Below are 23,646 nucleotides of genomic sequence, written 5' to 3' on the forward strand. Positions count from 1 at the left end.
GGGGCAGGAGGCCGGATGGGTGGTGCGGCGCGGTGACGTCACGTCCGGGCAATGGAGGCCGGGCAGCGGCGGTTGTTGCGGCTGGGTCGCGTGCGCCTGGTGCGGGGCCTGCAGCTGGCGGCGCTGTGGGAGCCGCTGGCGCGGGAAGGTGTCTTCTCCCAGGACATGCTCGACGACATCCAGGTGCCGGGCGCCTCCCTCTGCTCTGCTGTGCTTTGCACCGCACCCCCTTCCCTCGCACCCCTGAAGGAGAGGCCTCAGATGGGGCCCACGGGGACAAAGGGCAGCTCTCCAGGAAAGGACCTGGGCGTGGGGGGTAGCATGAAAGCGCGGGTAGCACGGAGGCCCTCCGCTCCGCCCTGGGGAGGCCGGCGTCTGGTTTTGGGCAGCAGAAAGGATGTGGCTGCATTGGAGAGAGTCCATCGGAGGGTGGTGAAAATGGGTGGGCTGCGGGAGATTAGACTGGGGCCTGGGGGAGGTTAATAGCGGCCTTTAGCTTTCCCTGCAGGGTGAGTGCCATGAGGATGGAGCTGGGGTGGGGTGGTGACAGGAGAAGGAGCAACGGGCTCAAGTTGCAGCAAGGGAGGTTGCAGTTGGATAGTAGGAAAAACAGAGGAGAGTGGTAAAGTACTGGACTGGGTGGCCCAGAGAGGTGGTGGAGGTTTTGAAGACCCGGCTGGATAAAGCTTTGGCTGGGATGATGTAGGTGGGGCTGGTCCTGCTTGGAGCAGGGTGTTGGACTGGATGTGACCCCCTGAGGTCCCTCCTAACCCTCACTTTCTACGAGTCTATAAATAAGTGTAGTGTGTTTAATATTGCCTGATCATCCCTTTAGCTTGAGATCTTTTTCTGATCCATTCTGCTAAAACTCCCTACATTTTTGCACTGACCTGCTGTTTGGAAATGCTGGCTTCTGGGCCCGCCTAGTCTAACAGATGTAAATTTTTTCCCCTCCCCTACAGAGAGCAGGCACTCCAAGAGACCAAGCCAGGCAGTTACTTATAGACCTTGAGACCCGAGGGAAGCAAGCTTTTCCTACGTTTGTTTCCATCCTACGTGAAACTGGACAGAAAGAGCTGGCAGATTTCCTGAGTGAAGGATGCACTTCCCCGCAGCCGTCCTCAATTGACATAAAACCCATTGAAATCGGACTGCGTGGTGGAAAGGGTGATGCAAGTAAGTGTCCATGGTACTGCTGTAACAAGCAGCAAAATACAGCCGTCGTAAACCCTATTGCTGTAGTGGTACAGGAGAGTGGCTAGTAGCCTGTTAAATTTGATAGCCCATTTATCATCCAGAATCAATTGTTAGCCCATGCATCATTTGGGAAAGAGCAGTGCAGTTCAGTGTTACTGAAAAGTTCTAATCTGCAGCCATGTCCCAATAACTTGAGATTGATGTTCTTTACATATAATCTCTATAGTGCCTCAGATCTGAAGTCTGAGGGCATGTTTCGCCCTGCATCAGGAAGATACTGTTTGCCTTAATTTAAGGAAGGGATTAGATGTCAGGAGATCTGGTGTCCATTCCTAGGCCAGTGGCTAGTGGAGAGCCATAAAGCCCACAATTTTCTCTGCTACAACATGGGGATAAAGCTTATCTATCTGGCAGAAGACATATGAGGCAAAGCTAAAACATGCTGAGATCCTTGACTGAAAGGAACTCTAAATGCACAAAACATCTGTAATTTGAGGACCAGTGCCGTTTTGTGTTTTTTTCCTCAGATATCCGTGTTGTCGGTTGGGTAGCTGGTTCCATTAACAGTTTATTTTTCATTTTCAGGTTCTCTTTGTTGCCCCTTATTTTATAGGGCTCTCTGAGTGTTACTGGTTGTTTCACCAAACCTTAAAGGCAGGGTCACTGCTTAGTCTAAGATGGATAGATCGTGCCTTGCAGAATAGTTGAGATGTTGCAAAGGTATTTGGCCTGGAGGAAGTCAGTGAGAGAAAGACGAGCATTTGCAGAAAGGAGATGGTCTTGGAAGGCTATTTGCAGAATAATTGGTGGCCAAAAAGATGCATGTTGAAGTTAAGAAGGGAAGGACAGGTGCTGGGTTCAGCTGAGAGGGGGTATAGGGAAGGGTCAGATGGAGTTTCAGGGAAGAAAGGAGTGGAGAGGCATCTTTCTGAATGGACTAGCCTTTTCAGGATGCTTGATTTCCTTAGGGTATGCACAGAAGAGGCTGCTGTCTATAAACACAATCCAGGAAGAATGGAATAGTAGTGAAAACGCTTGGCGCACAATTCCCACCCAGCTCACTGCATAGTCTTGTTCTAGTTTCATCTCATGCCATATCATTAACAACAGGGACTGAGCCCTACAGGGGAAGGGTATAAATGATATCTAGCACCCAAGCTGCAGAACAAGATATTCAGTTGCCTGCAACAAGCGGTGCTTCAAACGAGAACTCCAGAGAGAGCCTGCTGTCTGCTTCACACAGCTACCTCTGGCAGGAACCTGGAGGATGAGGGGTACTTCAAATATTCTGTGCCTTTTCAGGTGGGAGACCTCTGCCAGTCCAAGCCAGAACTGAGAAATGCCAAGAATTGGACCACCCTGGTACAGTGTCTCACAGTAAGCAGTCTCATGGTAGGTAAGACCTAAGTCCTGGTAATTTCTCTGTTCTTCCCCTGCTTCTCTGAGGAAGCTCTTGACCATCTATCCCTCTCAGAGTCTCACAGTATTTCCCATGTTGGGTTAATTTCCCTGAATGCCGTGGTGCCTGGAGCACGTGAGTATTGCATAACTGGAAGACATTACAGAAATTCAAGATGCACCTTTTGCTCCACTTTCCCTGTAGCTTTCTCTACACATGCTGGACTTCCCTGCACCTTGCTGCCCAGGCATCGCTGCTGAGCAGTGATTATTTTTCCCCTGTGTGCAGTGAAGGGACAGCAAATCTGATGCTTTTCCCTGAGAAGCTTGTACCTGCATGTCTCCTCTTCAGGCCATAGTGTTGGTACACATCATGAGCTGTTGTCTTGGGATCTTCCTACATGCTCAAAACAGCTAGAGAAGAATAAAAGGTGGTTAAAACAAAGGCTTTCTCATGTTGGCTCCAACAGGGAAAGACCTAATTAACAGAAGGGATCTCATCAGAAAGACACATAGATACCATGCCATGGAATTATTGATTTTAAGATGCAGTGGAACAAATGTGAGCCAATGTTTGTATTGGTATTAATGCTTTGAAGCTAAATCTAAGCCTCTTGCTAATGAGCTGCAAGTGCTTGCTTGGAGCTGAATGTCAGGTCTGTGTGTGTTGCAGGTCCTGCTGCAGACAGGTTCAGACGGAACTCGGATATGGTCAGTGTCCTTTTTCTTTGCATCTGTTTCTTGTGTCCTCTCTGAGCTGTCCAGTGCCAGCTCCTGTCACATCCACCTGAAGGCCCTATTTTCAAAAGGGAATCGGGCATTTCTAAGCCTAAGGCTCATTGACAATCCAAAGGGCTTTGGTTCAGATTAAGGGGATTTAAGAGCATAGCTCCAGTGGATTCCAGTGGTAGCAAAGTGCTCAAATACCTTTAACAGTTAGCAGAGGGAGCTGACCCCAAAGCTCACCTAACATCTCTCTCCACTGTGAAGATGGTCCAGTAAGAGATATTCCCAATCGAATCCTAAACTACAAAGGTATTGAGGTGCCTGAAGATTAATATTAGGTGCCTTCTGGCATATTCAGTCCTTTGGTGCTTTGAAAACAATAGGGGGCAGGTGCCTGACATGCTTGGTTACTTCTGTAAAGCCAGTGGCGAACCTTTTTGCAGTTGGAGGGGACCAGCTACCTTTGCAAGGCTTTGCTACACGGGAATAGGTTTGCTAGTGTAGCTATATCATCAAACCCTTCTTGTGGAAATGTAGCTTGTGCTGGCAAAAAAAAATCCAGTTGTGCCTCTTAGCTTATACCAGTTTCCCAGCCCAGAATAATTCATGCTGATGAAAGCTCTCTTGCTGTTATAACTATCCATACTAAGACTTTTGCTAGCATAGCTTGACCAGTTAAGGATATGATTTTTCCTTTTTACATGCTTTTACTTTATCATAGTCACGTTGGCAGAACTTTTTTAGTGTAGACTAAGTCCACACCTGGTTAGCGTTAGTAGTTTGAGAGGCATCTGAACATTTTCCCTGGGACTGGTAAATTCCAGTGAACTTATTTACAGTTTGGAGTCCAGGTATCTGACCCAGTTACCTGGACAAGTCCTGTGACAAGTCCTTACTGTCCTGACATGCCCAGTTTGATTCAGTTTGCCACAGAATTAAACATCCCATTCCTTCTTCTATATTGCATTAGCTATCCTATAAGTATAAACAATAACATGCACCCAAATATTATTCCTTAAGCAATTATGATTGAGACAACTAATAATTATCTAGTACAGCACTTGCCAAGTGCTCTTTCTATTGTTGTTGTTATTTTGGTTTTGCAATTATAGTGCTATTTTTCTTATCGGTATATTTCAACATTATAGTTACAAAACCAAAACATGCTAATAACAAAGAACAAAGTTCACAAATGCAGACAGGTGTGTTTTGGATTCGCCTTCCAGAAAATGTAGCTCAAATTTATTTTTAGGTAAATTAACTTGGCCACTTAGCCATGTGAATAAAGACCCTGGTCTTGCAAGCATTTGAGTAGTCACATTAAAGTCAATGGAATATTTGCACAGGAAAACCTAAATAAAGTGCATCTGAGTGCGTGAGAGATTTTTGTAAGTACTGGCTGGGCCTCCTGATGTTTTCTTTTTGTAGTTGGGTCTTTGGGCTCTATCTGCCTGCATAATAGGTTTGCTATCAATATCTATTCAGAGACGTTTGAAGCTTCCTTATTTCATGCTCTATCTGTTGAGTTGTTGTGTAGGGGAAGGCACCTGTCTTTTGCCAGGTGTGATTCCTATTCAGTTAGGCTGGGCTGCATTTCCCCACCTGTCCCTATTAACTCCTATATGGAAGTGGGTCCCATTATCCATCCCTAATCCTAGGCAAGGAGTAAATTGAGTTCATAGGAGAAATCATATGAGCTACATGTTCAGTTCTGGGCTGCATCCTGCCAGGTTAGCCAGAGGCTGCCCTGAGTTGGGGGCGGGGGTGGTGTTCATTTTGTCTCTCTGCTTGACCATTGCTTGTGGGTCTGTTTCATTTTGTCTCTCTGCTTGACCATTGCTTGTGGGTCTGTGTGCACTAGGTTTATGTTCTGAAGTCACGCCCATGTGGATACTGCTTCATCATCAACAACGTCCATTTCAGCCGTGAGTCTGGTCTGTCCCTTCGACAGGGCTCCAACCTAGACTACGAGAAACTGAAGAGGCGCTTCTCATTGTTCCACTTTGAAGTCCTGACCCGACAAGATCTCACAGCTAAGGTAAAAGGAGCATCTTCCGGCTAAACCTTGCTGAGAAATCAGTGCCTCAAAACATCAGTAGAATGGAACAGTTTGTGCACTGAAGTCAAGAGCCTGTGAAAAAGCCCAAACTGCAGTGCTCAACAAGCTCATCAAAAGATTACTTTCCAATCCTCATCTTCACATTACAGCAAAAAAAGCACTCACGTGTTTTAGCCCCTCTGGGTTGGGTTTCATTCCTGAACATAATTTATAAGCAGTCTTCTGATGTTGCTTTTATTTGATATGTTTGACTTCATCTTTTTTATCAGGGTACCCAAGGGATGCATCTTCTGTTTGCGCTTGACTCATGTATTGTTTGATTTTTAAGCAGGACAGTCAATCCCCTGGAGCTTCCATTTAAGATAAAGCAGGCTTGTCTTATTTTCCTAAAACCAAAAGCAGTGCATTTCAGCCTGTGTAGGCTATACAGACTTGATGCTGTGTTTGGGAGCATATGCAGAGATTGATGCCTTTTTTAAAAGGATGCTATTCAGGGGAAATCTCCTTTATTTGTTAAAGCAGCAAATGTTACATGAAAGTCTATTTCAGTCACCCAGAAACTGTTCCTGCCTGATGGGGATTTGAGTGTCCCGTGTGACACAAGCAGATTAGATCTCAGCCCAGTTCCCAGTGGACATGTGACCATGCAAAAATGGGGACTAGGCTGGACAGGCCATAGGAGAGTAAAGCTTACTCGCCTCTTTACAAACATTGTCCCTCTGTCACTGGACTGTGAGAGGGACCTTTTCTGGGCTCGTGGATGTATTTAAGGCGGACCTCCTTTTCCAGAAGTGCAGTCCCGGTTCTTTCAGCAGCATAGCGTTGGATGTGAAACTGCTTTGAGGGGTCAGACTGATGGGATTATTGCTAATCTGCCAGCCGAAAAACGGGAACGTGTCACTTTGAGCTTAGCCAGTGCGTATTAAGAGAAATAGTCAGCTCTGTTACTGTGAAGTCAGACAGAAGGCAGGATATGGTTGCACCTTATAGACTAACTAAATTGGAGATGTATACACTTTAATAAGAAACTGCTATGTGCATAGGAAATGAGGTGGGAGCTGTCAGAGCTGGCCAAGAAGGACCACAGCGCTAAGGACTGCTGCCTGGTTGTGATCCTGTCCCATGGCCGTCAGGTACGATCCAAGCTCTCCTTCACTTTCCCTTTGCTGTGGTTGCATGGTAGACTTCTGAAGCATGTGTTGGTTCCTGAGATCCCAACATCTCTTCATTGTGAGTGTTTGTCTCCCTCATGCCCTAATATCTTGTGGGCAAAGCCAGTGGGGCCTTTTCCTTGTAAACTTCAGGATACGTGAGTGGCAGTGGCAGGAAGATTGATGATGGATGTAGCAACAGTGCCATTGAACCAATAGAAGAGATCAGCGGGGAATCTGATCTGCTGTCATGTTTGTAGGAATCCCTTGATGGTTGCTTTCTACTGTAACGTTGCAACGAGATGTCTTATCTGGGTGCCCTTTTGCTTTCTTAAGGTGGCTCTGATCCTGTCTCGCCTTTCGGAGCGTCCTGTGTACTTTTTAACTCTGATGCAAGCTTTTGGGGACCAGGGTGCATGTTGAGAATAAATTCTGGATGCAGCAGTAAAGGGAGCCTGGCACTACACAGTGCTCTGGGTGGAACAGCCCTGTGCTGAAAGGACTACGTGACCTTTCAGGTCTTCCCTAGCTTCACCACCCATTGACCAGTGAGGTGGGCATGTAATTATTTGCAACAGTGAACACTTGTACTGCAGTGGCATCTAGCTAGAAGTAATGAGATGGAATTACAGGAAGGGGAGAATTTAGGGTGACTGTGAGGAATGCAATCTAATCAGCTTGTGGGGCAGGAGGGAAATAAGACCCCATGAACCTCAGGGAGACCTAGGACATGGGTCAGATAAGGAGGATCCTGGGTGTCTGGAATTTAGAATATTTCCAGACTGATACTGGCTGCTGTTCTCTCTCCTCCTCTTGCTTTCCAAGTCCTTCTAGATAGCAGCAAACTCAGGTGCATTTTGAGATCTGCACACAAGGGTGGTTGCATGCAAGGCAAGCTGGGAGGGCTGATTACATTTACCTTTTCTTTTGAGTTATTGGCTGTTGGCTTTTGTTCTTTCAGCGCAGCCATATTCAGTTTCCTGGAGAAGTTTGTGGGACAGATGGGAAAAGCATTCCAATTGAAGAGATTGTGAACTACTTCAGTGGATTGAATTGCTGGAGTTTGAGGGGCAAACCCAAACTCTTCATCATTCAGGCCTGTGGTGGAGGTGAATATCTGCTCTAGCTTCTCTAGTACTCTGTCATAGAGGGATTGTTTAGTGGGAGAAACAGTTGTGTTGCTATTTGTTCATGTGCTGGTATTTCTCATATAATTGTTTTCTTTCCTATTTCCTATCCTTGAGTTGTCTTCTCTTGCTCTTTATTACATATTCTTATTGCTGAGGGCAATGCCAATAGGCCAGGGTGAAATTTCTAAAGACCAAGCTGTTAGCAGCCGAGTCAGACCAGGACATGCATTTCACTGCACTGAAACTGGCTTGGTTAATTGAGAAGGGCTGTGGGAAGGAAGTGAAAGGGTCTCAGCTGCTGTATGTACTCTAGCAGAGTGGACTGTTTCAATTCTCCCTGTGTGGCGGAAAGGTTTTGGTTGGTAAGAATGAACTCGAATTGTACTTGCACAAATTGCAGATGTTTCCAAGTCGGCTAACACAGCAAAGGAGAAAAGAACAGTACCTCTTATATCAGAAGGACTAGACTTATGGATGGGGAAGGTGGGAATCCACTTCTTATTACTTGTGCTTGTAACTGAGAAGGGTTTCCTGGTTGCATCTGGCAGAGGAAAGGGATTATGGATTTCAATTGGATTCCGACTCATCTGGAAACCAAGGTTATGGAGCTTCTCTAGAGTCAGATGCATCTCCCCTTAAGCCCTCCTCGGGGAACTTGGATGAGCCAGATGCAGTTGCCAGTTTACCCACGGCCAGTGACATCTTGGTGTCCTATTCAACGTTTCCAGGTGAGTTTTCATGAGGGAGGCAGTGATGCCAAGTGAATAGAGCAATGGATGACAATAACACTTGGCTTCTGTTCCTGGCTTGGCTGTTACCTTAATGGAGGTTTTGGAGTTGTCACTTCCTCCTACCTCAGTTTCTCCATCTAGAAAATGTGAAGGGTTATGGGTTCCCCATTCATAATGAACTCTTGAGCTACAGGTGAAAATAGTCCTGCATGAACTAGACAGTATGAACATTGGAGCATTTTTATTTTCTTTCCATGAAGATTTCTTTCAGTGCTTGACAGTGCTCCATACTTTCAGTGGAGAATCTCATAGTCCTTTACAGACAATATATGAGAGGCCACTGTCTGAAGAGTTGTTATCCTCATGTCACACATGTAAGTAGCTGAGGCTGCATGAAGGTTTTGACTTGCTCCAAGTCAGTCAGTAATATAGGCCCCACTCACCCACAGAAAAAAGGACTTCCAAGCCTGGGTTTAGAGAAACTTCTCCAGAGAGTGGAAATATCATACCAAGGAGACTTCCCTTGCTGGACTGAGAGAGAAACGTTTTTATATTCTTTCCAAAGGATTTGTCTCCTGGAGGGATCGCAACAGTGGCAGCTGGTTTGTGGAAACCCTGGATAGAATACTTGAGCAATATGCTGATTCTGAAGATCTGCAGAAGCTGTTGTTGAGGGTAAGTGTTCCTTTTGTATGATTTAGTGCGTCAGTTACTCAGTCTTTGAACTTAGTTTGCCTGTTAAGGCCTAAATTTCCAAAGTGACTGTTGATTTAGAGAGCTTCAGTTTTTACTTGCCCAGTGGATAGTGCCTTAAAGGGGCTTGATTTTCAGAACATGAAGAATACCCTCTCGCTTCATCAGGTCCCAGCAAGGTTTCTTTAGACACTGCTAGTTTCCCTTGAAAAACTGTCAGCTTTAATCTTTGCTTAAGGGCCTATAATCCTGCCAGTGGCCAAAATATTACCCATCCCTGTGATACCAAAAGCACCAATGAGTTGGAGCAAGCAGCTACAGGCAGAATGATAAGTGTATTGCTATTATATTAAGGAAATTATGCTAAGGAAGACTTGCTCCGCTGATAATGTTGAGTGATCTTCAACTACCTCTTTAATTTTACACACTCTGCTGCTGCGGTGACATTTTGTTTAGTCTTTAAGAATGTCAGCTATCTGGAAAACTGCACCAGATGTTCGCCTTTAACACTACCTTTTATCTTGAGTAACGTAATCACATCTTAACTAGCAGCGTGAGATGTAAGTGTGCGTGCTAATGAAACGCTAAGCTTCGCTCTGTAGTCAGTGTTGGGAATGCAGAGGTTCTTGGAAATAACTCCCTCTTTTGCTGCATCTCTGGTGCAGTGCAGTGGGATAGCACAAAAATCCATTTGGGTTGCTGTCAGATGCGTCGCTATCTGGGTTTTTGCTCTGTGCTGTCCGACAAAGATCAGTAGCGTACCTGATGTTGTGTACTCTGCGTACGCTTGCAGCTCCAATTGTATTTTTTTCCCTTCTGAAACTAGGCATATGCAATTCCAGTATGACAAATTGCTGATGTCTTTGGAGTTATGGTAATGAAGCACATTCTAAAGTGCCTTAGGAATTGTTCCTACGTTCTCCTCGGCCTTCTTCCCCTCCCCTTTGAAAGCTGGTACCAAAAAACACCCATTGGTGTAATTGGTGTCATGCACGATCCTGCTTTCTAAAATGAAGGACCCAGTTTTTTGTGGAAAGGGGAATGTTGTGAAGTAATTCAATGCCAATGGAAGCTTCTTGTGGAAGTAAGAGGGGCTCCTAGGAGAACACCCAAAGAAAGGGGGCTCATATCATTCATGCTTCTGAATGAGAGAACTTTCACTCCCCATAAATGGCACAACAGAGCTTTCTATTTTAACAAATCTGCATGCCAGTGTTGACGCAAAGGAAATGACTAAGCTCTCCTGAGCACAGGAGAAGTTATTTCTGATTCAGACAAAGTACTTGTTGCATAAGCTTGGTGAGAGGGAAGGGGGACAGGAAGGTCAGCTCTGAAGGTGGCCTCCAGAAGTGAGCATCTGGTGCGGAGAGTGAGGAGGCAGGGGAAGAGGTGCTCAGTTCTAGAAGCAGCCTACTGACTCCTGCAGTCCACATCTGAGTCGTCATCTCTCTCTTACTGTGTACAGTTCTGCTTGCTGCCCCTGCATTCAGTCCTCAATAAGGCCTTAAGCAGTGCTTGATCAGCAAACAAGCCAACCTCTTGATTTTTCCTTCCTGTCTTTCCCAGGTGGCGAATGAAGTGTCTGCTAAAGAAAAATACAAGCAGATGCCAGGCTGCTATCACTACCTTCGGAAAGCGTTCTTCTTCATGACCAAGTGAAGCCCAGGCTTGGAGGTCTCTCCTATAAGTCAGGATTGTCTCCAGCAAGCCTGAGGACACCCTGCACATGGCCATGGCTGCTCTGATTTGATTCTCTGTTCAACTGCTCTTGATTGCATGTGGCCTGGGAAGTGCAGTTGATTAACTCCCATGTTACTATGAAATGGAGGCTTTGCTCCCTTTCTGCTCAGAGCAGGACTGTTGGGTTCCAGATCCAGAACATTTCAGGCAGTTGACAAAGCCTGTGGGATAATTCTGGGCTAGGCTAGTAGCTGCAGCCTTTGAGTCGATCTCCCTGTTCTTCAGAGAAAAGTGCCTTGAGCTGCTTTAGGCTTTATGCTGGCTTTGTCCACTTTTGACCTGTGATTGCAGCTCCCTTATGTGGGAGAAGGGAAAGATGAAGTGTTTGTATTGTACAATCAAAACCTCTTGCACTATGAATCAGTGACATGCACCTGAATCCAGATGCTGTGGATTGGGGCAGGGAGGAGTTTTACAGCATTTGTTACCTTTTTCTATTAAACTCCTCATCTTTGTAGACAGTTTGTCTTGTTCTTTACTTATTCTCATCTCCCCATATCTTCTCTTCTGCAGCTGGCCTGGCATCCCCCAAACTTCTCTTAGCTACAGTGACTGGCTTCTCTCACGAACAGGGAGAATAAAAGCTGTGTCACAAAGCATATTTTGCGGTCTCTTGGATTTCCCACTATTGAATGATTGCAGCTGCAACCATTCAGACTTGCTAGGAACACCAGCCAGTCTGATGGTTGAGGTCCAACTGATTCTATTTAAAGAAAATCAGAATACTTATTCCTGATGTTACTGTTCTAAGAAAAAATTAAATTACTTTTCCTCTATAACAGACTTAAGGTCTTTATCTTCTATCAAATATGATTGCTTTTGTATACAAAATCAAACAGCGTATGTGCAACTTTTTTTCCCCCCTTCCCACTATGGAGCTAGGAAAGATGAGACGGAGCAGGAAATGGCTCAAGTCCTAATGGCTTCCCCATCTTGGCCCTTCAGCATAATGGAATTTGTACTCTAAAAAGTCACAGAAGTGTTCGCTGTTCTGAGTTCTCGTTGTTCTTAGACCACTTCCTCTACCTTATTTGCAGAGGCAGGTGAGGATCTGGCCTTTCTGACCTTCCTTAGTCTCCTGGTTTCTAGAAGCAACAACTAGATACTCCTGGTTGCGATGATTGACAAGTCATACTCCTGGTTGCGATGATTGACCAGTCATCCAGTGTTTGCTTTCTGGAGCAGCCGAGCTCCTTTGATTAATGGGATTGGGGTGGAGGTGACCATCAACCTTCCCAGTTCACTTTCAGTGGAGAGTTCCTAGCTCAAGGTGGAGCAGGTGAATTTATATCTTTGTCCTAGTCCCTTGGGGATAGGAGGAAATTGTAGCAAGAAAACAAGCACAGGCTTTTTTCTTCTCTGGGTATACTCATGGAACTCCTCCTCACTGGAGATTGATGGGGTGTCAAGGAGATGTAAGAGATATGGGCTTTATTCACCTTGAAAGGGTCTAAGTGCATTGGGAATTGCCATCAGTCTCTAAAAGCCTACCTCTATTTCCAAGTGGCTTTCACATAGTTTGCTACTGCTAGCGGCTTGCTCTTTGGACAGCATTCTCTGCAAGGTTGCTTGCATACAGAGTGCCATGGGCGGGCAAGGTGCAGAGAGTGTCGCATCAAATCACTGAATAGAGGGAATGGCTGGGGGTTCTGTGCATCTTGTGTATTCTGTGGCATGAGACTGTCATGTTACTTAGGGATCCTGTAGTTCTTGTGTGGTCAATTCAGGCACAAGGCAAAGAGTAGCGGGCAATGGGAAGGGTGCAAGAGAAGGTGCAGTGAGAGGGGAGAATGGGGTTATATATCTCTCCTATCAGGTTGATCCTACTCTATTGCACCACTTTTTCAACCTTCGCTTTTATTTACTGGAATAAATACTCCTTTGCAGACTTCCCTGCAGCAAGGCAACCTCCTTTCCTCCTATTTCCTTCCTTCCCCAGAGACATGCATTATCCATGCATTGCAAAATAGATCTTAGGGGGTTTTTTGTTTTGCTTTTTACTTATACACAAACTCCTCCAGCACATCAGCTGTGACTTCAGTTTCCCAATGTTGCCTTTATTTCAAACTGCTTTTGTTTCTGTGGTCCCATCTTGGTGCATTACTCAGGTCTTTTTGGGTTAGTATTTTTGCATAACCTGCAGAAAATATAGAACAAGGCACAGATCAGACTGGCAAACTAAGAGAACTGGCAAACACCATGCTGTACATCCAAACTCCACAAATCCTACCTTTTAAATATGCATTTATAAGTCCTATAGTGTTCTCTCTGCTTGAATAAGTAAGACAAGTACTCGGGTCACCCCTTCTATTTAGGAGGATACCTTTCTAGATAGCAAATTATTGATGATAATATCAGAATATCATAGACAGGAGCAACCTGTGTTATTTTCTCCTGATGCAATTGTTACGGTCTGTGGGAAGCTATAAGAAGCCTATTGTAATCTCTAACAATTGATAAGCAATTTCCTAAAACACCTGCTTCACTGTAGCAATCCCTGCTGTGGCTCTTTTTCCATGTAGATGTTCCCTAAGAGTCTTACACCAGAAGAATACCTGTTCAGGGCAATCTCCCCTTTGAGACAAGCCCTTTAAATTGAAATTGGGCATTGCCAAGTAGCTAAAATAACCCATTTACAAGTTAACAAAGCAGAGCTGCTCTCCTGGCTGGGCAGTAGAGGCAAGAGCCTTACATTGCTGATCCAGTCATTGAAGGCGGAGACACGGGTGAAGACGGAAGGCTTGTGGTAGTAATTGCAGCCAAGGGAGGAGCCAAAGCTGACTATACCATTCACTTCCCAGTTGCCGTCGGCACGTTGACAGTTCAGTGGGCCACCAGAGTCCCCCTGTGAGGAAGGAGAAACACCATTATTGGTGATCCTGGCATGGAAAAGCCATATCTATCTTTGTGGCAGGAGAGAGGCCATCACTGGCCCAGCTCTGTCATAATGCTGGAGATGGGACAGGGTAGTGAGACCAGAGCCTGAGCATGGGCCCAGTTGCAGATGAAAGGTCTGTGTACGGGCCACAGAAGATGCGAAAAAACATTTACCAAATATTCCTTGGTGAGGTCAGCTGATGAGTGATGGGGAGAAGTTTCAAAATACAGCTAACACTGAAGGGCTCTGGCCCCCCCTACCAATGCCCAAGTCTGAGTTTAAAGCCAAGCGCAGAAGTCCCATGGTCCTCAGACTCACGTTGCAGCTGGAAATCACCCCATCGCCACCAGCGCAGATCATGTTGGTTTTCACTACGGTCCCCCACCAGTCAGGGCTGGAACAGATGGGATAAGGTACCACGAGCAAATGGCCTTGCTGCAATACATCTGGGAGGTCACCGTTTGCTGGAGGAGAACAGAGACAAGGGAGTTGCCTTCCCACAGATAATTCAGGAATCAAACGGAGATTGTAGGCAACCCTCCTTGCAAGACAGGATTTGTGGTTCCTCCAGGGACAAGTCACCAGGGAGTCTGTGACCAGGGTAGTGGCCAACTCCAGTCCCTGCTGTATTCCTCATAGAGGGGAATGTCTCAGTTAGACTCAAAATCCTCATTCCATTACAAATGGCTCTTCAGCGAAGCAGTGATGTGGACAACAGAAGCTGATGGGCCAGTTCTGGCCCTTACCATTTGAGGACCAAGTGTAATAAGAAGGTCAAGTGCTGCTTTTTCACCCTCTGATGCCCTCAAATCAGGAAGGAAGAACAGGGGTGAGGCGGATGTGGGGAGCCTGCCCTCATTTTTTCTGTGCATCAAAAGACTTCCCCTTTGGGGCTCTATTGGCAACATTAACTGGCTTTTCACCTGTTCCACTGGGCATATTAGCATTTATCGACCCAGCAGCCGCCTTTGTATTTCAGGTCACCCTGAGCCCTTACGCAGGGTCGGAGTCCTATTGTGTGAGCAAAACGTTCTGCCATAGAAAAATCTCTCTGCTACGTGAATGAAGCTAGAGCCAGATCAAATGCCTTCTCCCCCTGAGGAGGCACGGGCCACTGACTATAAACCTCAGTCCCAAAGGAGAGCTTAATTCCAAAGGGCTTTATTTCATTATTCAGCTATATAGGCACTTACTCTGCAGCCTTCCCCATCCTGTCACGTAGCAGATGGCTTTCTCGGTAAGGATGCTGCCTGGTGGGGGGAGGCAAGCGAGCTGGATTTTATCGCTCAGTTGGACATGCTGAGAAAGTTTGATCAAAGCAATGTCGTACCTGCAAAAACATTAGGGGGGTGGAGGAAAGGCATTAGTGCTTCGTGCCTACAGAGCTGTTTCTCCCATTTCACAGCAAACAACTGGCCTTCGAGGAGCAAGGCCAAGAACAGTCCCCAGACCTCCGCAGGCATTTCCATCGCTTCAGGCTCCAGGCACTGCAACTGCCCCAGAACAGAATTGCCAGCTGGCTAATTGGCCTCAGCATCACCTGGAGCTGAAAGGCATGGGCTAATGAGCTGCTCCCAGGCACAGCACTGCCTGGGATGTATGTGGAGGTAGCCTGGGGTGATCTCCTGACCCAGAAACAATTACAATTCTGTACCCACTGCGCCAGGCAGCATCAGACAGCATCCCCGCAGCAAATGCAGCAGAACCAAAGGTAGGACTGTCTCCCAGCTCTCTACTGGGCAGCCCTTGAGATCAGCAGCTACTCGCCCTTCTGGCTGCTGATGCCGTGAGGGACCTTTGGCTATCTCAGCCATTGCATGGTTTTCTCTTTCCCTAAGTAAGGCATTGCTTCATGCAAATCCAGGGTCAAATTCAGGCATAAAGATCCCCGTGCTCCATGGAGAAATCCATGCAGCCGTGTTTTCCAGCACAGAGTTACTTAGTAAGGCTCAGCCTGTGTGTGGAAAGCACTACAAGCACAGTCTGTGACAGCAGGAGTGAAATATGTCCAGGGGCCCTGAGAATTTTGGGCTCCTTCGTTCGAAGTTGCTGCTTTTTTTTCTTTTCCCTGCCTGCAATGGGTGATATTCCCTCAGCTGCTCAGCCTGTCCCCAGATTGTTACCCACACGGTGGCTGACAGCTCTATCTCTTCCAGAACAGCTGGGAAGCTCAGCCTTTCAGCAGCTTCTGTCTCGCCAGGCAGTGGTGAGTCTCTGGAGGGCATCAGATGATTTTTTTGGCTGCACCTCCCTATGCAAAGGGGATTCACTAGTGTTTCCTCAGCCTCCATGAAGCTGGTGCTGCCCTACCCTGAACATACCCTGCATGCAGGCCCTGCAAGAGAGCTGCTCAACTCTCCTGCCTGTGCTAAGCAAAGCCAGGGAGGCCTTTGCTATTGCATTTGCTGCTGACTCGGTGTTCAGCTGTACAAAGCCTACTCAATGCAAATAGAAATGTTCCTTTTTTTTTAACGCTGGTTTGCTCAAACTATTCCCCTCTGTTTCTCCACCTCCTACCCCACTCTGCTTTGCCTTTCCAGAGGTGGCTGTGTTTAAAGAGCTTGAAAAGCCTTCGGGGGACCAAGCGGGGGATCCTTTGGTTTGCAGAGAGCTAAATAAGTAAATATTGTGCCCTAGTCTTACAAAACCTCAGATTGTCTGGGTTACTAAAAATCAAGAGGACTGTCCAGGGGCTGTCGAGTTCAGAGGACAGAGTTGTCCACATTTATAAGCCTATGAGGCATTGTAGAAAGCTTTGCAGATGCTTTGCTTTCAGGCTCCTCTAAAGGAACAGGTTGAGTCTGGTTTGGGAAGAGGGGACGGCCTTGTCCTTGAAACCACAACACCTGTGATGCTGAGGTCGGTGACGCTTGTGCTAATGCACTCAGGCTGAAGGCACCTTCAGCAACCTCGGTTTAACCCAAATTACAAATCATTCTAATAGGACCGAGCAATCGGGACTCACGGTAGAGGTCATCTCTTTTATTAGGCCAGTTAGATTTTTGCAAAAAAAAATTCTTTAATTTAAAATTGAAAATATATATATATTTTTTTGCGGCAAAAATCTAGTTGGTCTAATAAAAGAGATCACCTCTGGCATGCATCCTGATTGCTTTTTCCTCTAGACCAAAATGGCTACAACCTGGATATCTAATAGGACTGTTCACTTGAGGGTTTTGCAGGACTTGATGTCGGCTGACTGCACGGCTCAGCACCCCTGTCTGATGAGGTGTCACTTCTCCCCATTATAAGGCTGGAGGCCGTGCTCAGTGGAGCGGGTTATGCATTTGGCAGCGTAGAGCTGTGCTAAACAACAATTTGTACTGAATGCTACTGGAGCTGCTCAGTGCTGGCAGCTTGAGCTGCAAGTGTAAGAGCTGTATGTATAACAAACGAACAGTGTGCCCTTGTTGAGAGGAAGGCTAATGGCATCCTGGGCTGCATTAGTAGAAGCATTACCAGCAGATTGAGGGAGGTGATTATTCCCCTCTATACGGCACTGGGGAGGCCACATCTTTAGTCCTGTGTCCAGTTTTGGGCCCCCTACTATAGAAAGGGTGTGAGCAAGTTGGAAAGATTCCAGTGGAAGGCAATGAAAATGTCTCGGGGGCTGGGGCACATGTCTGGTGATAAGGAGTGGCCGAGGGAACTGGGCTTATTTAGTCTGTGGAAGAGAAGACTGAGGGGGGATTTTAACAGCAGCCGTTGACTCCCTGAAAGGTGGTTGCCAAGAGGATGGAACTGGACTGATCTCGGTGATGGCAGAACAAGAAGCAATGGGCTGAAGTTGTGGCAAGGGAAGTTTAGGTTGGATATTTAAGAAAAACCTCTTATCAGGAGGACTGGAAACACTGGACAAGGTTGCCCAAAGGGGTTATGGGATTTCCTTGGAAGTTTTTAAGGCCCAGTTCAATAAAGCCTTGGCTGGGATGATGTAGTTGGGTCTGGTCCTGCTTTGAGCAGGGGGTTGGACTAGACATGACCTCCTGAGGTCCCTTCCAACCCTAATTTGCTATGATTCTTTTTTAGCTATTTCACCCATGCTTTTTATGAAAGCTGCTGTTGAAACCTAAATGATCATCACAATCCCTCAGCAGCTTAGGTTGCATGTCTGAAATTTCTGGATGGGGGAAAGTAAGAAGTATGGAGAGAGAGAGGAAATATCCCCTACTCTTGGCATGTGTCCTGGTGAGAGAGGGGATGTGTTGATGGAGTCGGGCACCCCGTCATCTGGGATAGGAAAGGCCTCGTGTTGGATTATCTCTCTCCAAATGCAACATTCCACCATTTTGGAAACCTTGATACGAGTCTAAGCTCTTACCGGTGGCTACAGCTTTTGAGTTGGGGTTCAGGGCTGGTAGGTCTCAGATGCTTGGTTTATGATATCATCTCTTAGCCCTTCCATACAAAACTGCCATTGACTTACCCGTTGGAGATCTTGTTAGGGTTCCACTTCTCATGGACAATGATTTTTGCTGGAGATGCTGCAACCGATCCGTTTTCTTCAGCGTATAGGTTATATTTTCCAAGAAGCACCCGATATGTCCGAGAGGAACTGAGAAGGAAAAGAACCAGAGAGAACCGTTGAGTTGTGTGGCTCCTGGCTTGCCGTAAAGCTGGGTGCATCTTTGGGAAAGGTGGTTAAATAAGGGCCAGGAAGTGTTTGTGGGAGCTATGTTTAAATGACAGAGCAATACCTGCTAGCAACCCTCTTGAGCAAAGTTAAGCCTGTTTAACTGGGTTTAATTGATCCGTATTCATGTAACATTAAGATGATAATTCAGGGCATGGTGCATATTAGCCATGCTTTTGTTGGTGGGAGACCTGGGAAATTGTTGACTGTTGTCCAGAAATGATGAGACTTTGGACTCGATGATCCTATTTGGCATGGAAGAGCCTGTTTTGGATGGGCTTTGGTTGCAGATTGTATGCTGATTTCTGGATATAACATTAGCATAAATGGCTGGCCGAGGTTCTCCAGCTGATTTACCTGATGCAGTGAGCAGCTGTCATGACCCAGTTGGTTGCAATGAGGGTTCCTCCACAGGTGTGAAACCATCCACCACTGTAAGAGTATTGAAGGGAGGCCTAGGAGCAAAATGTGAAAACGCTAGGAATGCAGCTGACTGGTGTCCCACGGCACAACTGGGGAAGGGACAGGACGAGGACCATCGAAACACCCCAGACTTTGAATCAGGATTACTGTCTTAGGAAAAGGGTTTTCCCCCAAGGTTTCTATTCAGTGTTGCTTTTCCAAAGCTATTTGCACGGCTTGCTCCAGACAGAATTTATTAGCTATAGAGAAACATAGTGGTTAAACAGCTCTTTACTAGTCCGTGTAGAAATAGATTGGAAAATGTTGGCAGCTGCTGTTATCTGGTCCTGTGATCGGTTAGAGACTTTATTGAAGCAGATAGGGGCGCACTGTTTCTCCCCCCATTATTTTTTCCATCCCGTTTTCAACCAAACCAACAAGGCCCTGATAACTGATAGCGAGACCGTTCTTGGAGATCTTGGAACAGATCATAGGCAGGGCTCAGAAACCTCTTAGAAATGGATTGAGGAGATGGGGAATCACAAACCTGCCATGGCCAGCTGTATGGTCTTGCGTTGTCCCCTCCAACCACTCGGGACAAAAAGGGTTTGTAGATGGGATCCCCACAACTGAGGACTGCAAGAGAGACATGGCGGGATCCACTTTAGAAACAGGCACATATCAAGCCATCTCCGATTCTGTTCTGGTTGTTACAGTGTGCCCCTCACCCCAGTAACTGAGAACCTGCATGTTTCTGACTGGTAGGAGGGAGATAGGGTTAGTCTAGAGAGCAGGCAAGATAAAAAGCTGCGTATGAGCTGGATACATACCCCCAGGGGTCAAAGTGAGTGCCGCAAATAGGATCGTGATCATGGTGTCCCAGGGCAGCGTGCTGTGAATGTTTGTCTCCTGAGCCGTCTTATGTAGCTGCAGCTTATCTCTGGGAGATACCGTCTGGGATGGAGCGCTGCTCTGTCACCAGTGGAAAGTTTTACAACAATGGGACATACTTCCAGAAAAGGTCAAGGTAGCTAGACTTTGAAATCCAGGCTCCATCTGGGTTTGTTTTTTTTTGTTGAGGGATGGTGGGGAGCGCCAGGTGAGCTGGAAGATATTTGTTCCAGCTGTTTGCTATCCCACAACCTTGAGTTATGCTTGCCGATATATTATACAAGAGGAAATTCCTATGTGGCATTAATATCGTGACCCATCACTAGTGTCAGTGCACTTTAGGCACTGCCAGTCCTGACGTGTCAGGATAACTTTGGGGCCGTGCTTACAATAGCCTATTTTTATTTTTTAGAATTGATCAAAGGGTGGCAGTGTCAACTTATCATCACCTGGAACAGCTGATCTTCCTGTCTAGATCATACGGGGTGCATCCAGCTGTCTCCATTTCAAATAAAGACAAACTAGAGACACCCTGGTCTAGAAAAGATGGTGAAAGATTTTCAACCAAGCTGTCTGCTAAAATAAGCACGTTGCCGTCCAAGGCCCTTCAGTACTCTCTTATGTCCTCCTGCCATGTCAGGAGTCATAACAAATCTATTCCTACTACTAACGTGGCACGAAGTGGCAAAACAACAAAGAAGGAAAGACCACAAAAAATAATTTTTGGAAGAAACTTCACCCTCCAAACACTGCTTGAAAACGCTGTTTCGTGGGGAAAACTGGAAAGAGCTTGTTTTGTTCTGAACCGGAACAAAACGCAAGATGGTGAAATTTCTCCCAAACCAGAAATTCCCCTTTTGCAGCTGTTCTGCTCCCAAATATGCAGCCGTCACTGTGAGGGGGAATTGGGATCCAGTGCCTTTGCAGCTTGGAGAAGGGGTTTTGAGGGGTGGTTACAAAAACACCAGCTCTTTGGAGTAGGCAGCTTCCCCAGCAGGTACCTGTATGGTGTTGCCTGCCCTGCCAGTGGTAGATGAATACCTGTAGTAAGAAAACTCCATCATGGGAGCTGAGAAACTGCTCATCAACTGCTGATTCTTGAGAGCATCTTCCTCCCCACTTTGATCCCCATTACTATAGTATCTGAGCAACTCACAGTCTGTAATTTATTGATCCTGACGGCGCGCCTTGTGTGCTGGATAGTGCTATTGTCCATGTTTTATGGAGGCACCAGGATTTTAGGTGCCGTGTCCAGGGTCAAAGAAGAGGTCCCTGAGAGAACGAGGACCTGAACCGGGGTCTCCTGACACCACCACAGAGCTATACTCATTAGATCACTCCTTCTCTCTCCACTTGGGGCCAGATCAAGAACGTGAGACTTTGTGGTCGGGGCCAATTTGTTGCCTTAAATTGTCTGAGCTACTCACTCCCCCCCATGATACTTATGCTCAGTCCTGTCCTTGGGATACAGCCCTAGAGCCTTCGCCAACACGTGGAGTTTGGCAGAGGCTGCACCTTGCCACTCTATCATGCCTTAATGTCTGAGCTCTGAACTGCTCCAGAATTGGCTCAGAGTTGCGACATGCTGGTTGATCCCCTGCAGAGAAATGTTCAAGCAGGTACCAAAGCCCGCGTCAAAACTCAGAGCCATCGGCCCACGGGCTCTGACAAGATCCATCTGGCAGGTGACAGCTAATGCTCTGGATATGTTCCAGACGATGGGAGCTGGGGGCTTTTGCTAGTGTGTGCCAGTGCTTCCTGTCATCCTTCCATTTAGTTTTAAAAGGCCAATTAGTGCATGCAGAGGAGAGCGGGTGGCTGTAGAGCGTCGACAGGAATATTTCACAGTACAGCTTTCTGCAAGGATGAGTCTCTCACCAAACCAAGTCACCAAGAGGAGGTCCGGGGAGAGCCTAGACAGGCTGGGGCCCTGCACACTCTGCCTCCTGGGCTGCTTTATTTCGAGTCCCCACTGCTGCAGCTTGCAGACTTTCTTTCCATGCTCAGAGCCACTGAGCCTCCATGCCCTTCTCTGTGTCCCAGGAAGGTAGGGAAGTGCTATCCCCAAAACACAGAGGCACGGTGGGTTATGTGTGGTAGCAATGAATGGGCGAGTGCTCAGGAGCATCTGACTCTCATGAGTTGCCAATGCATATGGATCAGCATTTTCCCCTTATGCTCCCTGTTAGAGCGGCAGGCCCTGACTCTAGTAGTACAGGTGCAAGCCGGGCCCAGGAGGGCTGGGATCTGGTGGATATGGGCCGGTTGCACCTTGGGGGCTCTAGTGGTGGCCAGTGGAAGCACTCAGTCCCAAGGGTTGGCTTTTCCCTCCTCCATCATTTTTGGTGACATTCATGGAGCTCTTGACCAAAAGCACAGAGCTTTTGGACCTGTGTTCGTTAGGGACTCTTCTGTATACATCTTATAGCAGAGCACACAGGGTAAATTCGTATTGTCCCTTGAAAAGTAAGAATTAAAGAAACAAGCCCAGTTTGATTCCAGTTTCCATCTTCACCCCTCTTTCTGTACCTTTGTGTGTAATCAAAATCTACCTTTGTTTGACTGTGGGGAAAGGAGTCCTCCAAAGAAACAGGTTGAAGCACATTCATCAGCAGGCTTATTCTATTGCATAGGGAAGTGACTGAAACCTCTTCAAATTGAAGTCAAGGTAGATGGGAGATCCCTCAGTCTTTGTGGAGTGTAATACTACGCTTGGTCTATGCGCTGGACCTTGTGTTAACAAAAATGCTCGTTTGGGATGTTTCAGAGCTGAGATACAGCCCTTTTGAGTAAATTGCTAGCCGGGGGAATCAAGCCAACGTAATATGAATTTCTTCTCTTCATTCACCCAATAGAATATCCTTGGTTATTTCTGTGTGTCTATGATTGTGTCGTCTTTTTGTTCTACTTTGGCTTGCCAATCCCTCAGCAAAAAATTTCTAGGCAGCTAATCCCCATAAATCACAGAATCATAGAAAATGAGGGTTGGTAGGGGCCTCAGGAGGTCACATTTAGTCCAACCCTCTGCTCCAAGCAGGACCAGCCCCAACTAGATCATCCCAGTCAGGGCTTTGTCTACCTGGGTCTTAAAAACCTCCAAGGATGGAGCTCCCACCACCTCTCATTGCTGGCTGACTTGTAGAAACTCTTCTTGTTACCCTTCGTGTCCCTTGCTAGCTGCTACTTTAGTGGTGCTTTGGCCTTCCTGATTTCATCCTTGCATGCCCAAGCAACACTTATAGTCCTCCCTAGTCATTTGTCCACGTTTCCATTCCTTGTAAGCTTTGTTTTTGTGTTTTAGCTCAGTTAAGAGTTCCCTGCTAAGCCAAGCTGGTCTTCTGCCATACTGGCTAGTCTTTCTTTGTGTCAGGATGGTTTGTTCCTGTGCCCTCGGTAACATTTCTTTAAAATACAGCCAGCTCTTCTGGGCTTCTTTCCAACCTCAGGCTGGCCTCCCAGGGTATCCTGCCCATCAGTTCCCTGCGCAAGTCTAAGTCTGCTTTGCTGAGGTCCAGGATCCTTACTATGCTCCTCTTCTTTCTTCTTTTTCTCAAGTCAATGAGAGTTAGGTTCCCAAATACCTTTAAAACTCTGTTCTGTTTGGCCAGTGGCTAGTGGACTAAGATTGGCACTGGTAGATCCTATTACAACACAAATTATAGTTATCATAAAAAATGTAAGGTTGGAAAGAACCCGGAGAGATCACATATTGTACTCCCTGCACTGAGTCGGGATCAAATATATTTCCAGCATCTCCAGCAAACAATGTGGACAGTCCGTTTTAACTCTGGCTCAGTAACGCACTGGGATTCTAGAGTCCAGTCTCAATTTATTTCCTTCAGTAGTTATACATGGAAAGAAAAGATGGAAAAAAGACCCTGAACCCAGGACAGATCCCGCATTGTTGTAAACCAGTAAGCGGTTCAAGTCGATGGCACAAAGCATGTTTACACCAGGTGGAAATCTGGCCTCCAGAACTGAACGACTGAGTGAGAGACGCCATGGAAGCAGAGCTGG

The 23,646-nt window shown here is 46.6% G+C and overlaps 2 protein-coding genes across 2 annotated transcripts; one reads left to right on the top strand and one right to left on the bottom strand.

Moving 5' to 3' along the window:
- Nucleotides 1–20: 20 nt before the first annotated feature.
- Nucleotides 21–11,286, top strand: CASP9 (caspase 9). Its single transcript, XM_090023800.1, has 10 exons — nucleotides 21–183; nucleotides 963–1,176; nucleotides 2,500–2,589; nucleotides 3,269–3,306; nucleotides 5,183–5,359; nucleotides 6,424–6,513; nucleotides 7,493–7,640; nucleotides 8,210–8,389; nucleotides 8,958–9,067; nucleotides 10,652–11,286. The coding sequence occupies exons 1-10, from the start codon at nucleotides 52–54 to the stop codon at nucleotides 10,742–10,744; spliced, it is 1,272 nt and encodes a 423-aa protein (XP_089879926.1). The 5' UTR covers nucleotides 21–51; the 3' UTR covers nucleotides 10,745–11,286.
- Nucleotides 11,287–12,944: 1,658 nt separating this feature from the next.
- LOC149854501 (chymotrypsin-like elastase family member 2A) lies at nucleotides 12,945–21,280 on the bottom strand. Its single transcript, XM_090024669.1, has 8 exons — nucleotides 21,253–21,280; nucleotides 19,286–19,374; nucleotides 18,694–18,791; nucleotides 18,130–18,258; nucleotides 14,897–15,033; nucleotides 14,022–14,167; nucleotides 13,518–13,670; nucleotides 12,945–12,962 (listed from the first exon to the last, which is right to left on the bottom strand). Exons 1-8 carry the CDS (start codon nucleotides 21,278–21,280, stop codon nucleotides 12,945–12,947), a joined length of 798 nt encoding a protein of 265 aa, XP_089880795.1.
- Nucleotides 21,281–23,646: the final 2,366 nt, after the last annotated feature.

This window comes from Crocodylus siamensis, chromosome 12 (genome assembly GCF_052110815.1).
Source record: "Crocodylus siamensis isolate JL-2025a chromosome 12, ASM5211081v1, whole genome shotgun sequence".
Classification (NCBI taxonomy): domain Eukaryota; kingdom Metazoa; phylum Chordata; order Crocodylia; family Crocodylidae; genus Crocodylus; species Crocodylus siamensis.

What these genes read in the sequence shown, in the direction of transcription:
- CASP9 (XM_090023800.1), top strand. Translation starts at nt 52, where the DNA reads ATGGAGGCCGGGCAGCGGCGGTTGTTGCGGCTGGGTCGCGTGCGCCTG. An exon ending in ACATGCTCGACGACATCCAG is followed by an intron (nt 184 to 962) that starts GTGCCGGGCGCC and finishes CCTCCCCTACAG; the next exon opens with AGAGCAGGCACTCCAAGAGA. An exon ending in CATTCAGGCCTGTGGTGGAG is followed by an intron (nt 7,641 to 8,209) that starts GTGAATATCTGC and finishes TGCATCTGGCAG; the next exon opens with AGGAAAGGGATTATGGATTT.
- LOC149854501 (XM_090024669.1), bottom strand. Translation starts at nt 21,280, where the DNA reads ATGGCTCTGAGTTTTGACGCGGGCTTTG. An exon ending in CCTAACAAGATCTCCAACGG is followed by an intron (nt 15,034 to 18,129) that starts GTAAGTCAATGG and finishes ATGTTTTTGCAG; the next exon opens with GTACGACATTGCTTTGATCA. An exon ending in AGGATGGGGAAGGCTGCAGA is followed by an intron (nt 14,168 to 14,896) that starts GTAAGTGCCTAT and finishes GTTCTCCTCCAG; the next exon opens with CAAACGGTGACCTCCCAGAT.